Raw genomic sequence first — 15,311 nt, 5'->3', positions numbered from 1 at the left:
GAGGTCCCCTGTCTCCCCGCACACAGTGTATTATAACTGCAGCTATAAGGTTATGGTGTAAGGAGGCCCCTGTCTCCGCGCACACAGTGGATTATAACTGCAGCTGTAAGGTTATGGTGTAAGGAGGTCCCTGTCTCCGCGCACACAGTGTATTATAACTGCAGCTATAAGGTTATGGTGTAAGGAGGTCCCCTGTCTCCCCGCACACAGTGTATTATAACTGCAGATATAAGGTTATGGTGTAAGGAGGTCCCCTGTCTCCCCGCACACAGTGTATTATAACTGCAGATATAAGGTTATGGTGTAAGGAGGTCCCCTGTCTCCCCGCACACAGTGTATTATAACTGCAGCTATAAGGTTATGGTGTAAGGAGGCCCCTGTCTCCGCGCACACAGTGGATTATAACTGCAGCTATAAGGTTATGGTGTAAGGAGGTCCCCTGTCTCCCACACACAGTGTATTATAACTGCAGCTATAAGGTTATGGTGTAAGGAGGTCCCCTGTCTCCCTGCACACAGTGTATTATAACTGCAGCTATAAGGTTATGGTGTAAGGAGGTCCCCTGTCTCCCCGCACACAGTGTATTATAACTGCAGCTATAAGGTTATGGTGTGAGGAGGTCCCCTGTCTCCCCGCACACAGTGTATTATAACTGCAGCTATAAGGTTATGGTGTAAGGAGGCCCCCTGTCTCCGCGCACACAGTGTATTATAACTGCAGCTATAAGGTTATGGTGTAAGGAGGTCCCCTGTCTCCCCGCACACAGTGTATTATAACTGCAGCTATAAGGTTATGGTGTGAGGAGGTCCCCTGTCTCCCTGCACACAGTGTATTATAACTGCAGCTATAAGGTTATGGTGTAAGGAGGTCCCCTGTCTGCCCGCACACAGTGTATTATAACTGCAGCTATAAGGTTATGGTGTAAGGAGGTCCCCTGTCTCCCTGCACACAGTGTATTATAACTGCAGCTATAAGGTTATGGTGTAAGGAGGTCCCCTGTCTCCCCGCACACAGTGTATTATAACTGCAGCTATAAGGTTATGGTGTAAGGAGATCCCCTGTCTCCCTGCACACAGTGTATTATAACTGCAGCTATAAGGTTATGGTGTAAGGAGGTCCCCTGTCTCCCCGCACACAGTGTATTATAACTGCAGCTATAAGGTTATGGTGTAAGGAGGTCCCCTGTCTCCCCGCACACAGTGTATTATAACTGCAGCTATAAGGTTATGGTGTAAGGAGGTCCCCTGTCTCCCTGCACACAGTGTATTATAACTGCAGCTATAAGGTTATGGTGTACGGAGGCCCCCTGTCTCCCTGCACACAGTGTATTATAACTGCAGCTATAAGGTTATGGTGTAAGGAGGTCCCCTGTCTGCCCGCACACAGTGTATTATATCTGCAGTTGTCAGTATTGTACTATAGTCTTTTATTATTATTTCCCTTTAAGAAATGTAAGTAGTTTAAACAGGGCTCTTTATGTGACTATATTTAACCATACAGGGTTGCCAGTAAGGTGAGATGTGGCTGGCCCTGGTCGTGATGGGGTTAATTACATCTTATTGCTGTTGGTATTTAGAGTTGAGATATCGTCACATTGTGTCAATCACCTGATACCTGCAGGAAACGTGTCGGATACCTGGAAAGGTTTATTGCTCTCGTATCATGTCAATCAGGGAACTACTCATTTTGCGCAGAAAGTCTAACGGGCGAACATCTCATTATTTGTGAAGCGTTCTGTTTAATGACAGTTTTCTGGGAAATAATTTCAGGAAATTACTACGTGAAATCAATTTTAATGCGTTACGGGGGTGGACAAAACATTTAAAAATAGAGCATGAAAACCATAAATTAATTGGAGATGAAACGACATTTATCTGGAGAGAGACTTAGTGATTCATTGAGAATGTGAATGAATAGACTCTTTCTCTCTATCTGTCCGTATGTCTGTCTATACCTATCTCTGTCTGTCTATCTCTGTCTGTCTATCTCTCTGTCTGTCTACCTTTATCTATCTGTCTGTCTATCTCTGTCTGTCTATCTCTGTCTGTCTATCTCTCTGTCTGTCTACCTTTATCTATCTGTCTGTCTATCTCTCTGTCTGTCTACCTTTATCTATCTGTCTGTCTATCTCTCTGTCTGTCTGTCTATATCTCTCTGTCTGTCTATCTCTCTGTCTGTCTATCTCTCTGTCTGTCTACCTTTATCTATCTGTCTGTCTATGTCTCGGTCTGTCTACCTTTATCTATCTGTCTGTCTATCTCTCTGTCTGTCTACCTATATCTATCTGTCTGTCTATGTCTCAGTCTGTCTACCTTTATCTATCTGTCTGTCTATCTCTCTGTCTGTCTAGCTATATCTATCTGTCTGTTTATCTCTCTGTCTGTCTACCTATATCTATCTGTCTATCTATGTCTCGGTCTGTCTACCTTTATCTATCTGTCTATCTATCTCTCTGTCTGTCTAGCTATATCTATCTGTCTGTCTATCTCTCTGTCTGTCTACCTATATCTATCTGTCTGTCTATGTCTCGGTCTGTCTATATCTATCTCTGTCTACCAATATCTATTTATCTCTCTATCTAATGATAAATAATAGTGAAGCATGTATATTGGGACAATAATATTAATAAGACATTCTGGAGATATAATAAGCCACGGGTTCAGCCTTCTTAGGGCAAAGATAAGTGAAAAAAAACCTCTTCAACAATAACCAAGTTCCAGTAAAATAGTCATTAATCTTTTCTATTACCGTAATAGTAAAACATTTAAAAAATGTAAGCAATGTCTAAGCACATTGTGAAGAAATACCCCATCACTTGTACTGGTACTATTCCCTTTTCAAATTTTCTTTCGAACCCACTTAGTTCGGCTACCGAACGAGGAGCACCCCAGCACCTCATTAGAATGTGAAACACCCGTTAACAAGTGTGTTTATGAATGCTCCCCTGGGCTCCCACCATTTCCTGCAATTGAACGCATGTGGTAGACAGAATAGATGGTGGCCATTTTGTCTTCCGAACGCAGGCAGCAGAACATGGTCTTCGAGTGCCTGGAACTCTTTTCGGCTAGGCACTCGCACGAACACTGGTGAAGATGGAACTGCTGCCCGTCCCAGTTCACGACCAGTTATACGAACGGCGTTCGGGAGACAGGAACTACCGACTGGGGGGAGCATTCACTACTTCGAATCATAGGAATATATTGTGTGGTATTTGTACAGGAACCACCAAGCAGACAACGTCCGTTGCACCAATTTCCCTGTAACTGTTTTGGGCTTCTACCTAGTGGACGGTCATAACGTTTTGGCCAACTTGGGCGCTCAGATCAGGTCTATTCGGGGATATGACTCTTGTGGGGTTCCTATGGATTTTAGGAGTACTTTTGGGGTGTTGTATGATATTTTTGATGTTTTCCCTGTAACTGAGAGATTATAGAGTTATAGTTTCCTAACTCAATTATCTCTCAGAGACAGGCATGTCAGGGAGGAGCTTGCTATATTCCTGTATGGAGACTCCTTGCTAGGGGTCTGTGTATAAATTGAGAGTGCTTGCCTGAAATAAACCGATCTTCTCCCAGCATTCAGTCTCAACTAATGTATGGGGGGAAAGCTATACCAGCTAATATCACTTTCACAACTTTGCAGAGCTCACACTTGGAAAAGGAGACTGTGGCAGCGATACACTGGCGGTCCGCCACACACATAACATGAATTTACATAAAGGGGGGAATGCAGGAGGATCCATATGGCTGTACGCCCTTGTGGCGGAACCAGCACCGCCACTTGTGCCTGGAGAGGACTGCTTGCCAGCCTCTTGCCCTGTGACTATGGCCCTGGGATGTATTGCTGCTACTGGCCCTTTAAGAACCATCTGTGGACATACTGTGGAGTTACTGGGTGGCCACCATTTCATGTATCAGAGGCACATGGTGAGAACAATGGATGGCGGCCATTTTAACTCACAGACATTGTTGTGACTTTTCTACACGGTGCCATCTCGCCGGTATTTGGTGCACAAAGACATTGTGCAGTAGTTTTAAACTATACAACAGGGGACACATTATACAGTAATTATTTTTTATATAATCTGTATATGTTCTGCGGAATCTGCATTAAACTGTATCTTCCAAACTACTGAACGGATCTGGGTGAATTTTGGATATGTGGTTCACCCAGATCCCCCGGTTCCGATGATATACTTTTTATGGGGTTTTTGCATGTTTTAGGGTCCCTGTAATCTGTTTTATAAAACTGTATTCCTCTGCCTGTGATAATTATATTACCCATTGTGTTCAGTAATCATATCACAGGCAGAGGGGAGTATTTTGTGTGGGAGTGTCTGTGTGTATTGTACGGATTGATTGGTTGTATTTCAAAACCCTGCGGGCAGTACTATGTTTGTGGATTGTGAATAAAAGAGGCTGTATGTGCCAGTACAGTCAGTTCTGCTTGACCTCAAAACGAAGTGTTGTCTCGTTATTGGGGGAATTGGATTGTATGGTGATTGCCAGGAGTGTAAGCTGATTGTATGCTTTTCCTACACGCTGGGTAGCTGGGGATCATTCTGATCACAGACTGTGTACACGCTAGGTAGCTGGGGATTATTCTGATCACAGACTGTGTACACGCTGGGTAGCAGGGGAGTATTCCCAACCTACTCTGCCTGAGATTAGTGGGTGTTGTACTCTTGGCTGCGTCCATTCAGCTCCCATGGATGGAGACTGTATTAACACTGTGACATCTCCATCCTACAAGTTATTTAATAAAGTGAGAATTCACATTGAATTTAAGGGCAGAGCAGCCGAATGGAAAGCGTTGCTGATTTAGATAATTTTTCCAATTTGGATATTTTGACCTTAAAGGATCACTATAGGTTCAGGAACACAAACATGTATCCATGACCCTATAGTGTTAACAACACTGGGCCCCTCATGCCTCCATAGTAAAAATCTTACTGTATTCAAGCCTGAAGCTGTAAATCTGCATGTTGTTAGACTCAGAAAAACAAGCAGTCTGCTGACATCATCAGAAGTGGTAGCCCGATCCAATCACAATGCTTCTGTAACGGAGCTCCGTGTACCCCGACCGAGTACCCTCCGTTGATGGATGCTCCTAGTGCTCTCAGAGGACTCCAAGCACTGCAGACGACACCACAACCACCGCAGGCTCCACAACCGCCGTAGCTTAACTGGAGCCGCGCCGTCTTCCTTCCACCCTGGATCGGCTTCTGTCCTCCAGGACCGTGTGGGGAAGACCTCTCCTCCAGGAGAGCGTAACAGGAACAAGCTCTTAAAAGAGCTAAGTGATTAAGAGCTCAGGGGAATATGCAGAGCATAGCAATCCCCAGTGTGATATAGCAGTTCCCTCCAATAACGAGACACGGCTACGTATTGAGGGTCAGAAGAGGTCTGAGGACTGGAACACCCAGCCTGCTTTTTATTAGGATCAGGTACATACAGGACACTCCCAGGGGGAGGATGAAATTGACCAATCACATGCATGGTAACACCCCCACGTCTCCTCCCCTCAGATAAACACATAACCCAATTAAAACATACATTATTTTACCCAGTTTCTGGATGTACCCCAAAAACAGGGGGTACAGCTTTAAATCTGGTATCCCCAAATAGCCCTTGTTCAGGGGAACAGTCTGTCCAAAAATCAGCCCATTCGGATGGATGGTTCGGGAGATACAGGGCTCCAAAGTTTTGACCGACCGCACAGACCAACTAGCCGAAAATAGTTCCATGAGTTTTGGCCTTGCGGTCGGTCTCCGTTCGCACGGTAAAATAGACGAAATTCTTGCCATCCATTCGCATCTTTGTGTTCGCTAGAATCCCCATACTAAGTTAAGTATAACTACCGAACGGCCGGTCGTTCGGTAGTTTCCGTGCGAAGTTCTGGATGTCTGGAGGTCTTAGCGGTATTCGCCTGTTTGCGCTGCCGATTTCAGTTCCATGCGTTCACAGGCAAACACCGCTGTTCGCACGCAAGATGGCCGCGAACACGTGGAAAAGTCCCGAAATGGCGGCCACCTATTCAGAGCACAAAGAATTCGCATGAAATCATGCGAACGGCTGTATTCTCCAGTAATGTGATTCTTATGCAATATATTCGCCTAAATCTCCTGGCTGTTAGGTTATATTAGTAGTCCAAACCTACAGCATAGATAAAGGGAAAAAGACAGTCGAATACAAGTCCATATGCCTGAATACAGGGTTTACAGTGCAATATAGTCCAGGACCATAGTCGCAGGGGAGGAGGCAGGCAAGCAGGCCTCTCCAGGACAAAGTGGCGAAGGGCACTTCGTCACACATCTCCCCTTTGGGGGGAAGACTAACCAGGCACCTGACCTTCTGTCGGTCAGTGCCTCCGTTAGTCGATCCACCAACCCACAATAAACCGATGTCCGAGTGGCCCCCCCACAACATCAAAGTACAGGAACAGCCCACCCACAACACACAGTCACTGCACCTGGGTATTTGGCTGTGGTAATGAGGCCACATGCCGAGGGTACTTGAAGGGCAGAGGCCAACTGCACTCTGCCCAGATGCCAGCTCTTCTGCTGGGGTAGCCTGCAGGACATCAGGCTCTGGACCAGGGACAAAGGTAGGGCAGAGGCCGACTGCACTCTGTCCAGCTGCCAGCTCTTCCGCTGGGGTAGCCTGCAGGACATCAGGCTCTGGACCAGGGACAAAGGTAGGGCAGAGGCCGACTGCACTCTGCCCAGCTGCCAGCTCTTCTGCTGGGGTAGCCTGCAGGACATCAGGCTCTGGACCAGGGAAAAAGGTAGGGCAGAGGCCGACTGCACTCTGCCCAGCTGCCAGCTCTTCTACTGGGGTAGCCTGCAGGTCATCAGGCTCTGGACCAGGGACAAAGGTAGGGCAGAGGCTGACTGCGCTCTGTCCAGCTGCCAGCTCTTCCGCTGGGGTACTGAGACCATAATCCGGCTCAGTAGTTAAGGGAACCTGGACGTCAGGAGGGGTTAGCATCGCCTCCGTTAACCCGGGTGCCACGCTAGGAGTTAGCTGGGGAGGGGAATTGGTACTTACCCCCTCCTCTGGGTGTCCCGGTGAGGGTAGTTGGGGATCTGGAAAGGCTGTCCAGCATCCCTGTAGGTCAGGCACAGAGACCACGGTCCCATCTGCGCCGTCTGGAGGATTGGTGTCTCCCCTTGTTGGGGAAAGCTGCCGCTGGGGAGAGGGGGTGCTGTGCTCCTTTCCGGGAAACACAGGCTGCCGCTGGAGAGGGAGACCGCCTGTCTCCACTCCCTTACCATGGTCCTGTTGCTGTAGAGAGGGACCAACTGTCTCTGTTCTCTGTAGGACACACTGCTGCTGGGGGGGAAGGACGGCACCTTCGGCCCCCTGGGGTACACACTGCCGCTGGGGAGGGAGACCGCCTGTCTCCGCTCCCTTACCATGGTCCTGTGGCTGTAGAGAGGGACCAACTGTCTCTGCTCTCTGTAGGACATACTGCTGCTGGGGGGGAAGGACGGCACCTCCGGCCCCCTGGGGTACACACTGCCGCTGGAGAGGGAGACCGCCTGTCTCCACTCCCTTACCATGGTCCTGTTGCTGTAGAGAGGGACCAACTGTCTCTGCTCTCTGTAGGACACCCGGCTGCTGGGGGGAAAGGACGACCCCTTCGGCCCCCTGTAACTCACGCTGTTGTTGGGGCGCAGGGACGGAATACTTTGCCCTCACTGCCCGATATTCTGCTTCCATCTGCAGATACTCCGCCAGTTCTCTCCTTATTCTTGGTACCATTTCCTCGGTTAGAAGGGACCCGTAGACATCCAACCGCCGCTTCAGCATAGCGTCAAACTGTACGTGACTATACCAATAGTCCAGTTTTGCTGGGTGTTCCCAGGATGCTGTTCCTCGCCCTAGGGAAGCCATCCTGTTGTAGCCAGGGGCGCTGCCCAATGGCTAGCGTTGCCCTCAATTGTAACTCCAAGCGTTACCAGTGTCTCTGAGCTGCTTCTCCTCGCACTAGGACGCCATCCCACCGCTGCCACCACTGTAACGGAGCTCCGTGTACTCCGACCGAGTACCCTCCGTTGATGGATGCTCCTAGCGCTCTCAGAGGACTCCAAGCACTGCAGACGACACCACAACCACCGCAGACTCCACAACCGCCGTAGCTTAACTGGAGCCGCGCCGTCTTCCTTCCACCCTGGATCGGCTTCTGTCCTCCAGGACCGTGTGGGGAAGACCTCTCCTCCAGGAGAGCGTAACAGGAACAAGCTCTTAAAAGAGCTAAGTGATTAAGAGCTCAGGGGAATATGCAGAGCATAGCAATCCCCAGTGTGATATAGCAGTTCCCTCCAATAACGAGACACGGCTACGTATTGAGGGTCAGAAGAGGTCTGAGGACTGGAACACCCAGCCTGCTTTTTATTAGGATCAGGTACATACAGGACACTCCCAGGGGGAGGATGAAATTGACCAATCACATGCATGGTAACACCCCCACGTCTCCTCCCCTCAGATAAACACATAACCCAATTAAAACATACATTATTTTACCCAGTTTCTGGATGTACCCCAAAAACAGGGGGTACAGCTTTAAATCTGGTATCCCCAAATAGCCCTTGTTCAGGGGAACAGTCTGTCCAAAAATCAGCCCATTCGGATGGATGGTTCGGGAGATACAGGGCTCCAAAGTTTTGACCGACCGCACAGACCAACTAGCCGAAAATAGTTCCATGAGTTTTGGCCTTGCGGTCGGTCTCCGTTCGCACGGTAAAATAGACGAAATTCTTGCCATCCATTCGCATCTTTGTGTTCGCTAGAATCCCCATACTAAGTTAAGTATAACTACCGAACGGCCGGTCGTTCGGTAGTTTCCGTGCGAAGTTCTGGATGTCTGGAGGTCTTAGCGGTATTCGCCTGTTTGCGCTGCCGATTTCAGTTCCATGCGTTCACAGGCAAACACCGCTGTTCGCACGCAAGATGGCCGCGAACACGTGGAAAAGTCCCGAAATGGCGGCCACCTATTCAGAGCACAAAGAATTCGCATGAAATCATGCGAACGGCTGTATTCTCCAGTAATGTGATTCTTATGCAATATATTCGCCTAAATCTCCTGGCTGTTAGGTTATATTAGTAGTCCAAACCTACAGCATAGATAAAGGGAAAAAGACAGTCGAATACAAGTCCATATGCCTGAATACAGGGTTTACAGTGCAATATAGTCCAGGACCATAGTCGCAGGGGAGGAGGCAGGCAAGCAGGCCTCTCCAGGACAAAGTGGCGAAGGGCACTTCGTCACAGCTTCCTCATAGGATTGGCTGAGACTGACAAAGAGGCAGATCACGGGCAGAGCCAGCATGATTCAAACACAGCCCTGGCCAATCAGCATCTCCTCATAGAGATGAATTGAATCAATGAATCTCTATGAGGAAAGTCTGCATGCAGAGGGAGGAGATACTGAATCACAGGATGCTGTGCTGTCAGGATATAATTAATATTAAACAGTTGAGAATTGCCCACTTTTTCAATTCTCTTAGATCTTAGAGATCGTTATCATGTAAGTGAAATGTATTCCATACAAATAAAATCACAATTTGTTATAAAAATAGATATAATTTATTGTGACAAATAAAATAATAATAATATTAGGCAACATGCATGAAAACAATCAGTGAATATTTAGTATAACGTCGTATACAATGGTAATGGCTATGACAATCCAACAGCTAACAGCATCAAATGTCACTTAGTAAGATTTATGAGGGTACTTCACAGACACAGAAAGCTAAACTTCCAGCGAAAAGGCGTAAAACCTTGGCTTACAGTTAGATCAACTGAGTAACCCTTTCAATGCTGGCTAGATCCTCCTAGGCATATAATATCCTATTCACATGTAATTTTCAATTAAAATAACATTCAACCCAGCTCATTAATCATTTCCTGGAACCATCCAATAAGAATAATCTACCAGTTTTTACAAAAGCTGAATTTTAATTTGCCTAAAAGATATCTTATCTTATATAGAGCGAATCAATACACCTGGATAAAAACAGCGGTATGCTAACACGTGATAATATCACACTAATATATAATTATTCTTAATTCCACCTGCAGAATGGAATGTTTATAACTATATATTCTTTAGTTAACTAAGATTTCTAAGATTTATCCAGTCATATATCATGCTATTAGATTTTAATTAATTTAGATTAATCAAATAAAACCAGCATAATTACCAGTTATGTAGATGTTATCATCAGATGAGTAGGTAGTCCCAGGAAATTGAATGCGAGTATGATTGGTTGTATGGAGGTATGTAAGTAATAGAGAAAAGTGATGTTTGTTAGAAAGTAAAAGTAAAATTCTAAGTGTCAAGGAGTGTTTCTTGAGTTATGTCCAAGAAAGTTCGAGTGTTAGTCCCAGAGTGAATATCTGTCCTGGATCTCTCTGAATGTCTGAATCTGAAAGCCCAAACTAACCTCTCTCTTCCCTTTGTCCTAACTTTTAAAGGGCCAGACTCTCTGTATGTCATTAGTTGATAAGGCCAATAGGATACTGAAGGTGTGTTTCACCCTGCAGATTGCAATTTAGATATTTGTCCATAGAGGGTGCAATTGCCTAATTAAACCTTCCTATCCAGGAAAGAGTTAACTTTCCCTGATGACGATTTTGACGTCATTTGGATTATCTAAAATGACAACATAACTTAAATTTACTGTCAGTTCAAAGTGTTTCTTTGGATTTTCTCCAGACAGTGCGTCGACAATTCCTGTTGTAGTTTCTAAAATTGACAGTTTTAAACTCAATTTCACCCCTTACTTACAATGGGACCTTGTAAAATTTAGAAAGTAAAATTAATTACTTAGTCTTCTCTGTCACTAATGTCTGTGTTTAAAATTATTTCTATTTTATTAACATTTAAACAGAGCATTCCCTCCCCCTGCTTCATTGCTTATCACTTGGCTTGTTTATATAATGCATTCCTTAGCTCAGGCTAGTGGCTAGTGTTACAGAAAGCAAGAAGAAATTATGTGTCTTTGTTAGCCTACAGATCCAAAATGGAGTCCGCTCTGTTCTGAGTGACTCTGGCAATATACACTTTTAATTTCTATCTTAGCACAAAATGTCTGCCGATATAAATATCCTGACAGTGCACAGTGCTGCCCTGTGCTATGCTGACAGCGGATCTGAGTGGATTGAGGAGTTTTATGCCTCCATCAACTCCGAAGTCCCTCTGGTTCAAACTGTTAGGGAAGTTAATGGTGACAGGAGCTAAAATGGCCGGCCTATTTATCTAAGCCGCTCCCCCTGACAAACTACCAAATACACCCACCCGGTTCTCCCCCTAAACCCGCCTCCAACCCCTGTCAAGGCCCTATTCCACTTATGCTGCTCAAGTTCCATGGGGCTACAATAGTGTCACTTTAAATTTGAAATTCACATTAAGTTCTCACTTTATTGAATAACCCTTCATATAACACATGATTCAAAATCTCCGTACAGGCTTTTGTGGCCCCTGGGGGCCCATGGATAGAAGGAGAGGTATTAGAACCCCATTCACCATAATGAGTGACGTTAGTAATTATCTCCTGGGTTTTAGCTGAATGCACCGTGATGGGAATCCCGAGTGTCACCACTAACCTGTCGGGGTTCGGATGTTTTCTACAAGAACATGTGGCTGATCCGACTGCGTATGGTGCGTATAGTGGGCATAGAGTGAGTGTACATACAGTATAGAGGGGGAGGGGAGGGTACATGCAGTATAATGGGGGAGGGGAAGTAAAGGTACATACAGTATGGTGGGGGGAGGTAAAGGTACATACAGTATAGCGGGGAGGGCAGGGAAGGGTTCATACAGTATAGAGGTGGAGGGGAGGTAAGGGTACATACAATATAGTGGGGGGAGGTAAAGGTTCATACAGTATAGCAGGGGAGGGGAGGTAAAGGTACATACCGGATAGTGGGGAGAGGGGGAGTAAAGGTACATACAGTATAGTGGGGGAGGTAATACATACAGTATAGTGGGGGAGGTAATACATACAGTAAGTAGGGGAGGGAAGGGTACATACAGTATAGCATGGAAGGGGAGGTAAGGGTACATACAGTATAGCGTGGGAGGGGAGGTAAGGGTACATACATTATAGCGGGGGACGTGAGGTAAGGGTTATACTGTATAGCGGGGGGAGGGGAGGTAGAGTTACATACAGATACAGTTTAGTAGGGGAGGGGAGGTAAGGATACATACAGTATTGCGAGAGGAGGGGAGGTAAGGGTTATACAGTATAGCGGGGAGGTAAAGGTACATACAGATACAGTGTAGTGGGGGGAGGTAACAGTACATAGAGTATAGGAGAGGGAGGCTATTTACTAACAATACTGCTTGTATTATATATAGGAATATACATTTCTGATAGAAGGTTTCGCTCTCCTGACGAGTCGTGTAATCAGCTAACGCAATTCTTGTATAGTTTCTGCCAACAATCCCGACGCCAAAGGATCATTCAAAGAAACCGTACTGAGAGACTTTCAGACTTGTTGGACTGGAGATACCTGGGCCGGGTAAGAATAAATTCTATCTCTACTGCTACATCGAGATCTGGTGTGCTACATTGAGTTACATCATTCACTAGTGTGATGCATTGTGTTACATCGAGATCCGGTGTGTTACATTGTGACCCAGTACGATACATTGTGTTACATTGTGACCCAGTATGATAGAAACATAGAAACATAGAATGTGACGGCAGATAAGAACCATTCGGCCCATCTAGCCTGCCCAATTTTCTAAATACTTTCATTAGTCCCTGGCCTTATCTTATAGTTAGGATAGCCTTATGCCTATCCCACGCATGCTTAAACTCCTTTACTGTGTTAACCTCTACCACTTCAGCTGGAAGGCTATGCCATGCATCCACTACCCTCTCAGTAAAGTAATAATTCCTGATATTATTTTTAAACCTTTGTCCCTCTAATTTAAGACTATGTCCTCTTGTTGTGGTAGTTTTTCTTCTTTTAAATATAGTCTCCTCCTTTACTGCGTTGATTCCCTTTATGTATTTAAATGTTTCTATCATATCCCCCGTCTCGTCTTTCCTCCAAGCTATACATGTTAAGTTCCTATAACCTTTCCTGGTACGTTTTATCCTGCAATCCATGAACCAGTTTAGTAGCCCTTCTCTGAACTCTCTCTAAAGTATCAATATCCTTCTGAAGATATGGTCTCCAGTACTGCGTACAATACTCCAAGTGAGGTCTCACCAGTGTTCTGTACAATGGCATGAGCACTTCCCTCTTTCTACTGCTAATACCTCTCCCTGTACAACCATTCTGCTAGCATTTCCTGCTGCTCTATTACATTGTCTGCCTACCTTTAAGTCATCAGAAATATTCACCCCAAAATCCCTTTCCTCAAAACTCACGTGTAATAAATGACTCATTTATCCTTTTTCTTAACTGAGGTCCCTTTCCTTCATTTTCATCTGTAAATACCGAACAAAAATATTAATTGAGGCAGTCAGCTAGACCTTTATCCTCTTCTACATACCTTCCTTCTTTTGTTTTTAATCTAACTAATCCTTGTTTTACTTTTCCTTTCTCATTTATGTATCTAAAAAATGTTTTGTCCCCCTTTTTTACTGACTGTGCTATTTTCTCTTCTGTGTGGGATTTGGAAGCTCTTATAACTTGCTTAGCCTCTTTCTGTCTAATCTTATAGATCATTCTGTCTTCCTCACTCTGGTTTTTTTTATAATTACTAAATGCTAACTTTTAGTTTTTTACTATTTTGGCTACATCTGCGGAGTACCACAGTGGTTTCTTGAATTTTTCGCTTTTACTGACAAGCCTAATGCAATTTTCTGTTGCCTTCAGTAGTGCAGCTTTTAAATAATCCCATTTCTCTTGGACGCCATATAAATTGCTCCAGTCTGATAATGACTCCTTTACACATTTTCTAATTTTAGAAAAGTCTGTTTTTCTAAAGTCTAAAACTTTTGTTTTTGTGTGGTGTGACTCAGTCACTGTTCTTATATTAAACCACACTGACTGATGATCATTGGATCCTAAACTTTCACCTACAGTAATATCTGATACCAAATCTCCATTTGTTAACACTAAATCTAGTATGGCCTCTTTACGAGTTGGCTCCTCAACGACTTGTTTAAGAGACAATCCCAGTAGGGAGTTTAGAATATGTGTGCTCCTGGCACAAGCAGCTATTTTTGTTTTCCAATTCACATCAGGAAGATTAAAGTAACCCATGATGATAACTTCCCCCTTCATTCTAATTTTAGCCTATAATTTTAGCCTTCATTGTCCTGGGGGCCTATAAATCACACCTACACGAGTTACTGTGTGATTACCAAATTCTAACGTAACCCAAACGGACTATGTTCGCCTCACTAACTTTTATTAGGCTAGATTTTATGCTATCCTTCACACACAGGGCCACCCCTCCCCTTTCTTGCCTTCCCTGTCTTTTCTATATAAAGAGTACCCTGGTATTGTTATGTCCCAGTCATTTTTCTCATTATACCATGTCTCAGTAACAGCGACTAAATCTACACTATCAGTTGCCATTATTGCCACAAGTTCATGGATCTTATTCCCTAAACTGCGAGCATTTGTAGACATGACTCTAAGCTTATCATTTTTTAACACACTTGCTACAGGCACCTTCTGTCATTGTTTTGGGGGACAATTGGATTGATGTTTTCTCACCCTTTTGCCCCCCCTCCTAGTTTAAATACATCCTAGCAAAACCTCTAAACTGCTCACTGAGAACATTTGTTCCCTTTTGAGAAAGATGCAAACCATCTTTTTTGTACAATTTATTTCCATTCCAAATAGAGCTACCATGAGAAATAAAGCCAAATCCTTGCTCCTGACACCATTCACCAAGCCACAAGTTAAAGTCCCTAATACGCATCCGCCTGTCGTTTTGAGTGTTATGCACAGGCAGAACTTCAGAGAATGACAGTGTGGAAGCAACCTGTCGTATGTCGATGTAACACAATGTATCGTGCTGGGTCACAATGTAACACAATATATCGTACTGGGTCCCAATGTAACACAATGTAACGTACTGGGTCACGATGTAACACAATGTATCATACTAGGTCACAATGTAACACAATGTATCGTGCTGGGTCACAATGTAACACAATGTATCGTACTGGGTCCTGATGTGACACAATGCATCGTACTGGATCTCGATGTAACACAATGTATCATGCTGGGTCACAATGTAACACAATGTATCGTACTGGGTCACGATGTAACACATGTATCGTACTGGGTCACAATGTAACACAATGTATTGTACATCGTATTGGGTCA

General features: G+C 44.9%; 1 protein-coding gene across 1 annotated transcript in view; it reads left to right on the top strand.

The window, feature by feature from the left end:
* The window catches only part of GYS2 (glycogen synthase 2), a 128,691-nt gene that overhangs the window by 103,218 nt on the left and 10,162 nt on the right, over positions 1-15,311 (top strand). The window contains exons 13-14 of the mRNA XM_063446648.1: positions 11,575-11,670; positions 12,370-12,533. Coding sequence (XP_063302718.1) covers positions 11,575-11,670; positions 12,370-12,533 — 260 coding nt within the window. The remainder of the gene's footprint in view (positions 1-11,574; positions 11,671-12,369; positions 12,534-15,311) is intronic.

This window comes from Pelobates fuscus, chromosome 3 (assembly GCF_036172605.1).
Source record: "Pelobates fuscus isolate aPelFus1 chromosome 3, aPelFus1.pri, whole genome shotgun sequence".
In the NCBI taxonomy this organism is placed as follows: domain Eukaryota; kingdom Metazoa; phylum Chordata; class Amphibia; order Anura; family Pelobatidae; genus Pelobates; species Pelobates fuscus.
This window is presented reverse-complemented; position numbering and strand designations above follow the sequence as displayed.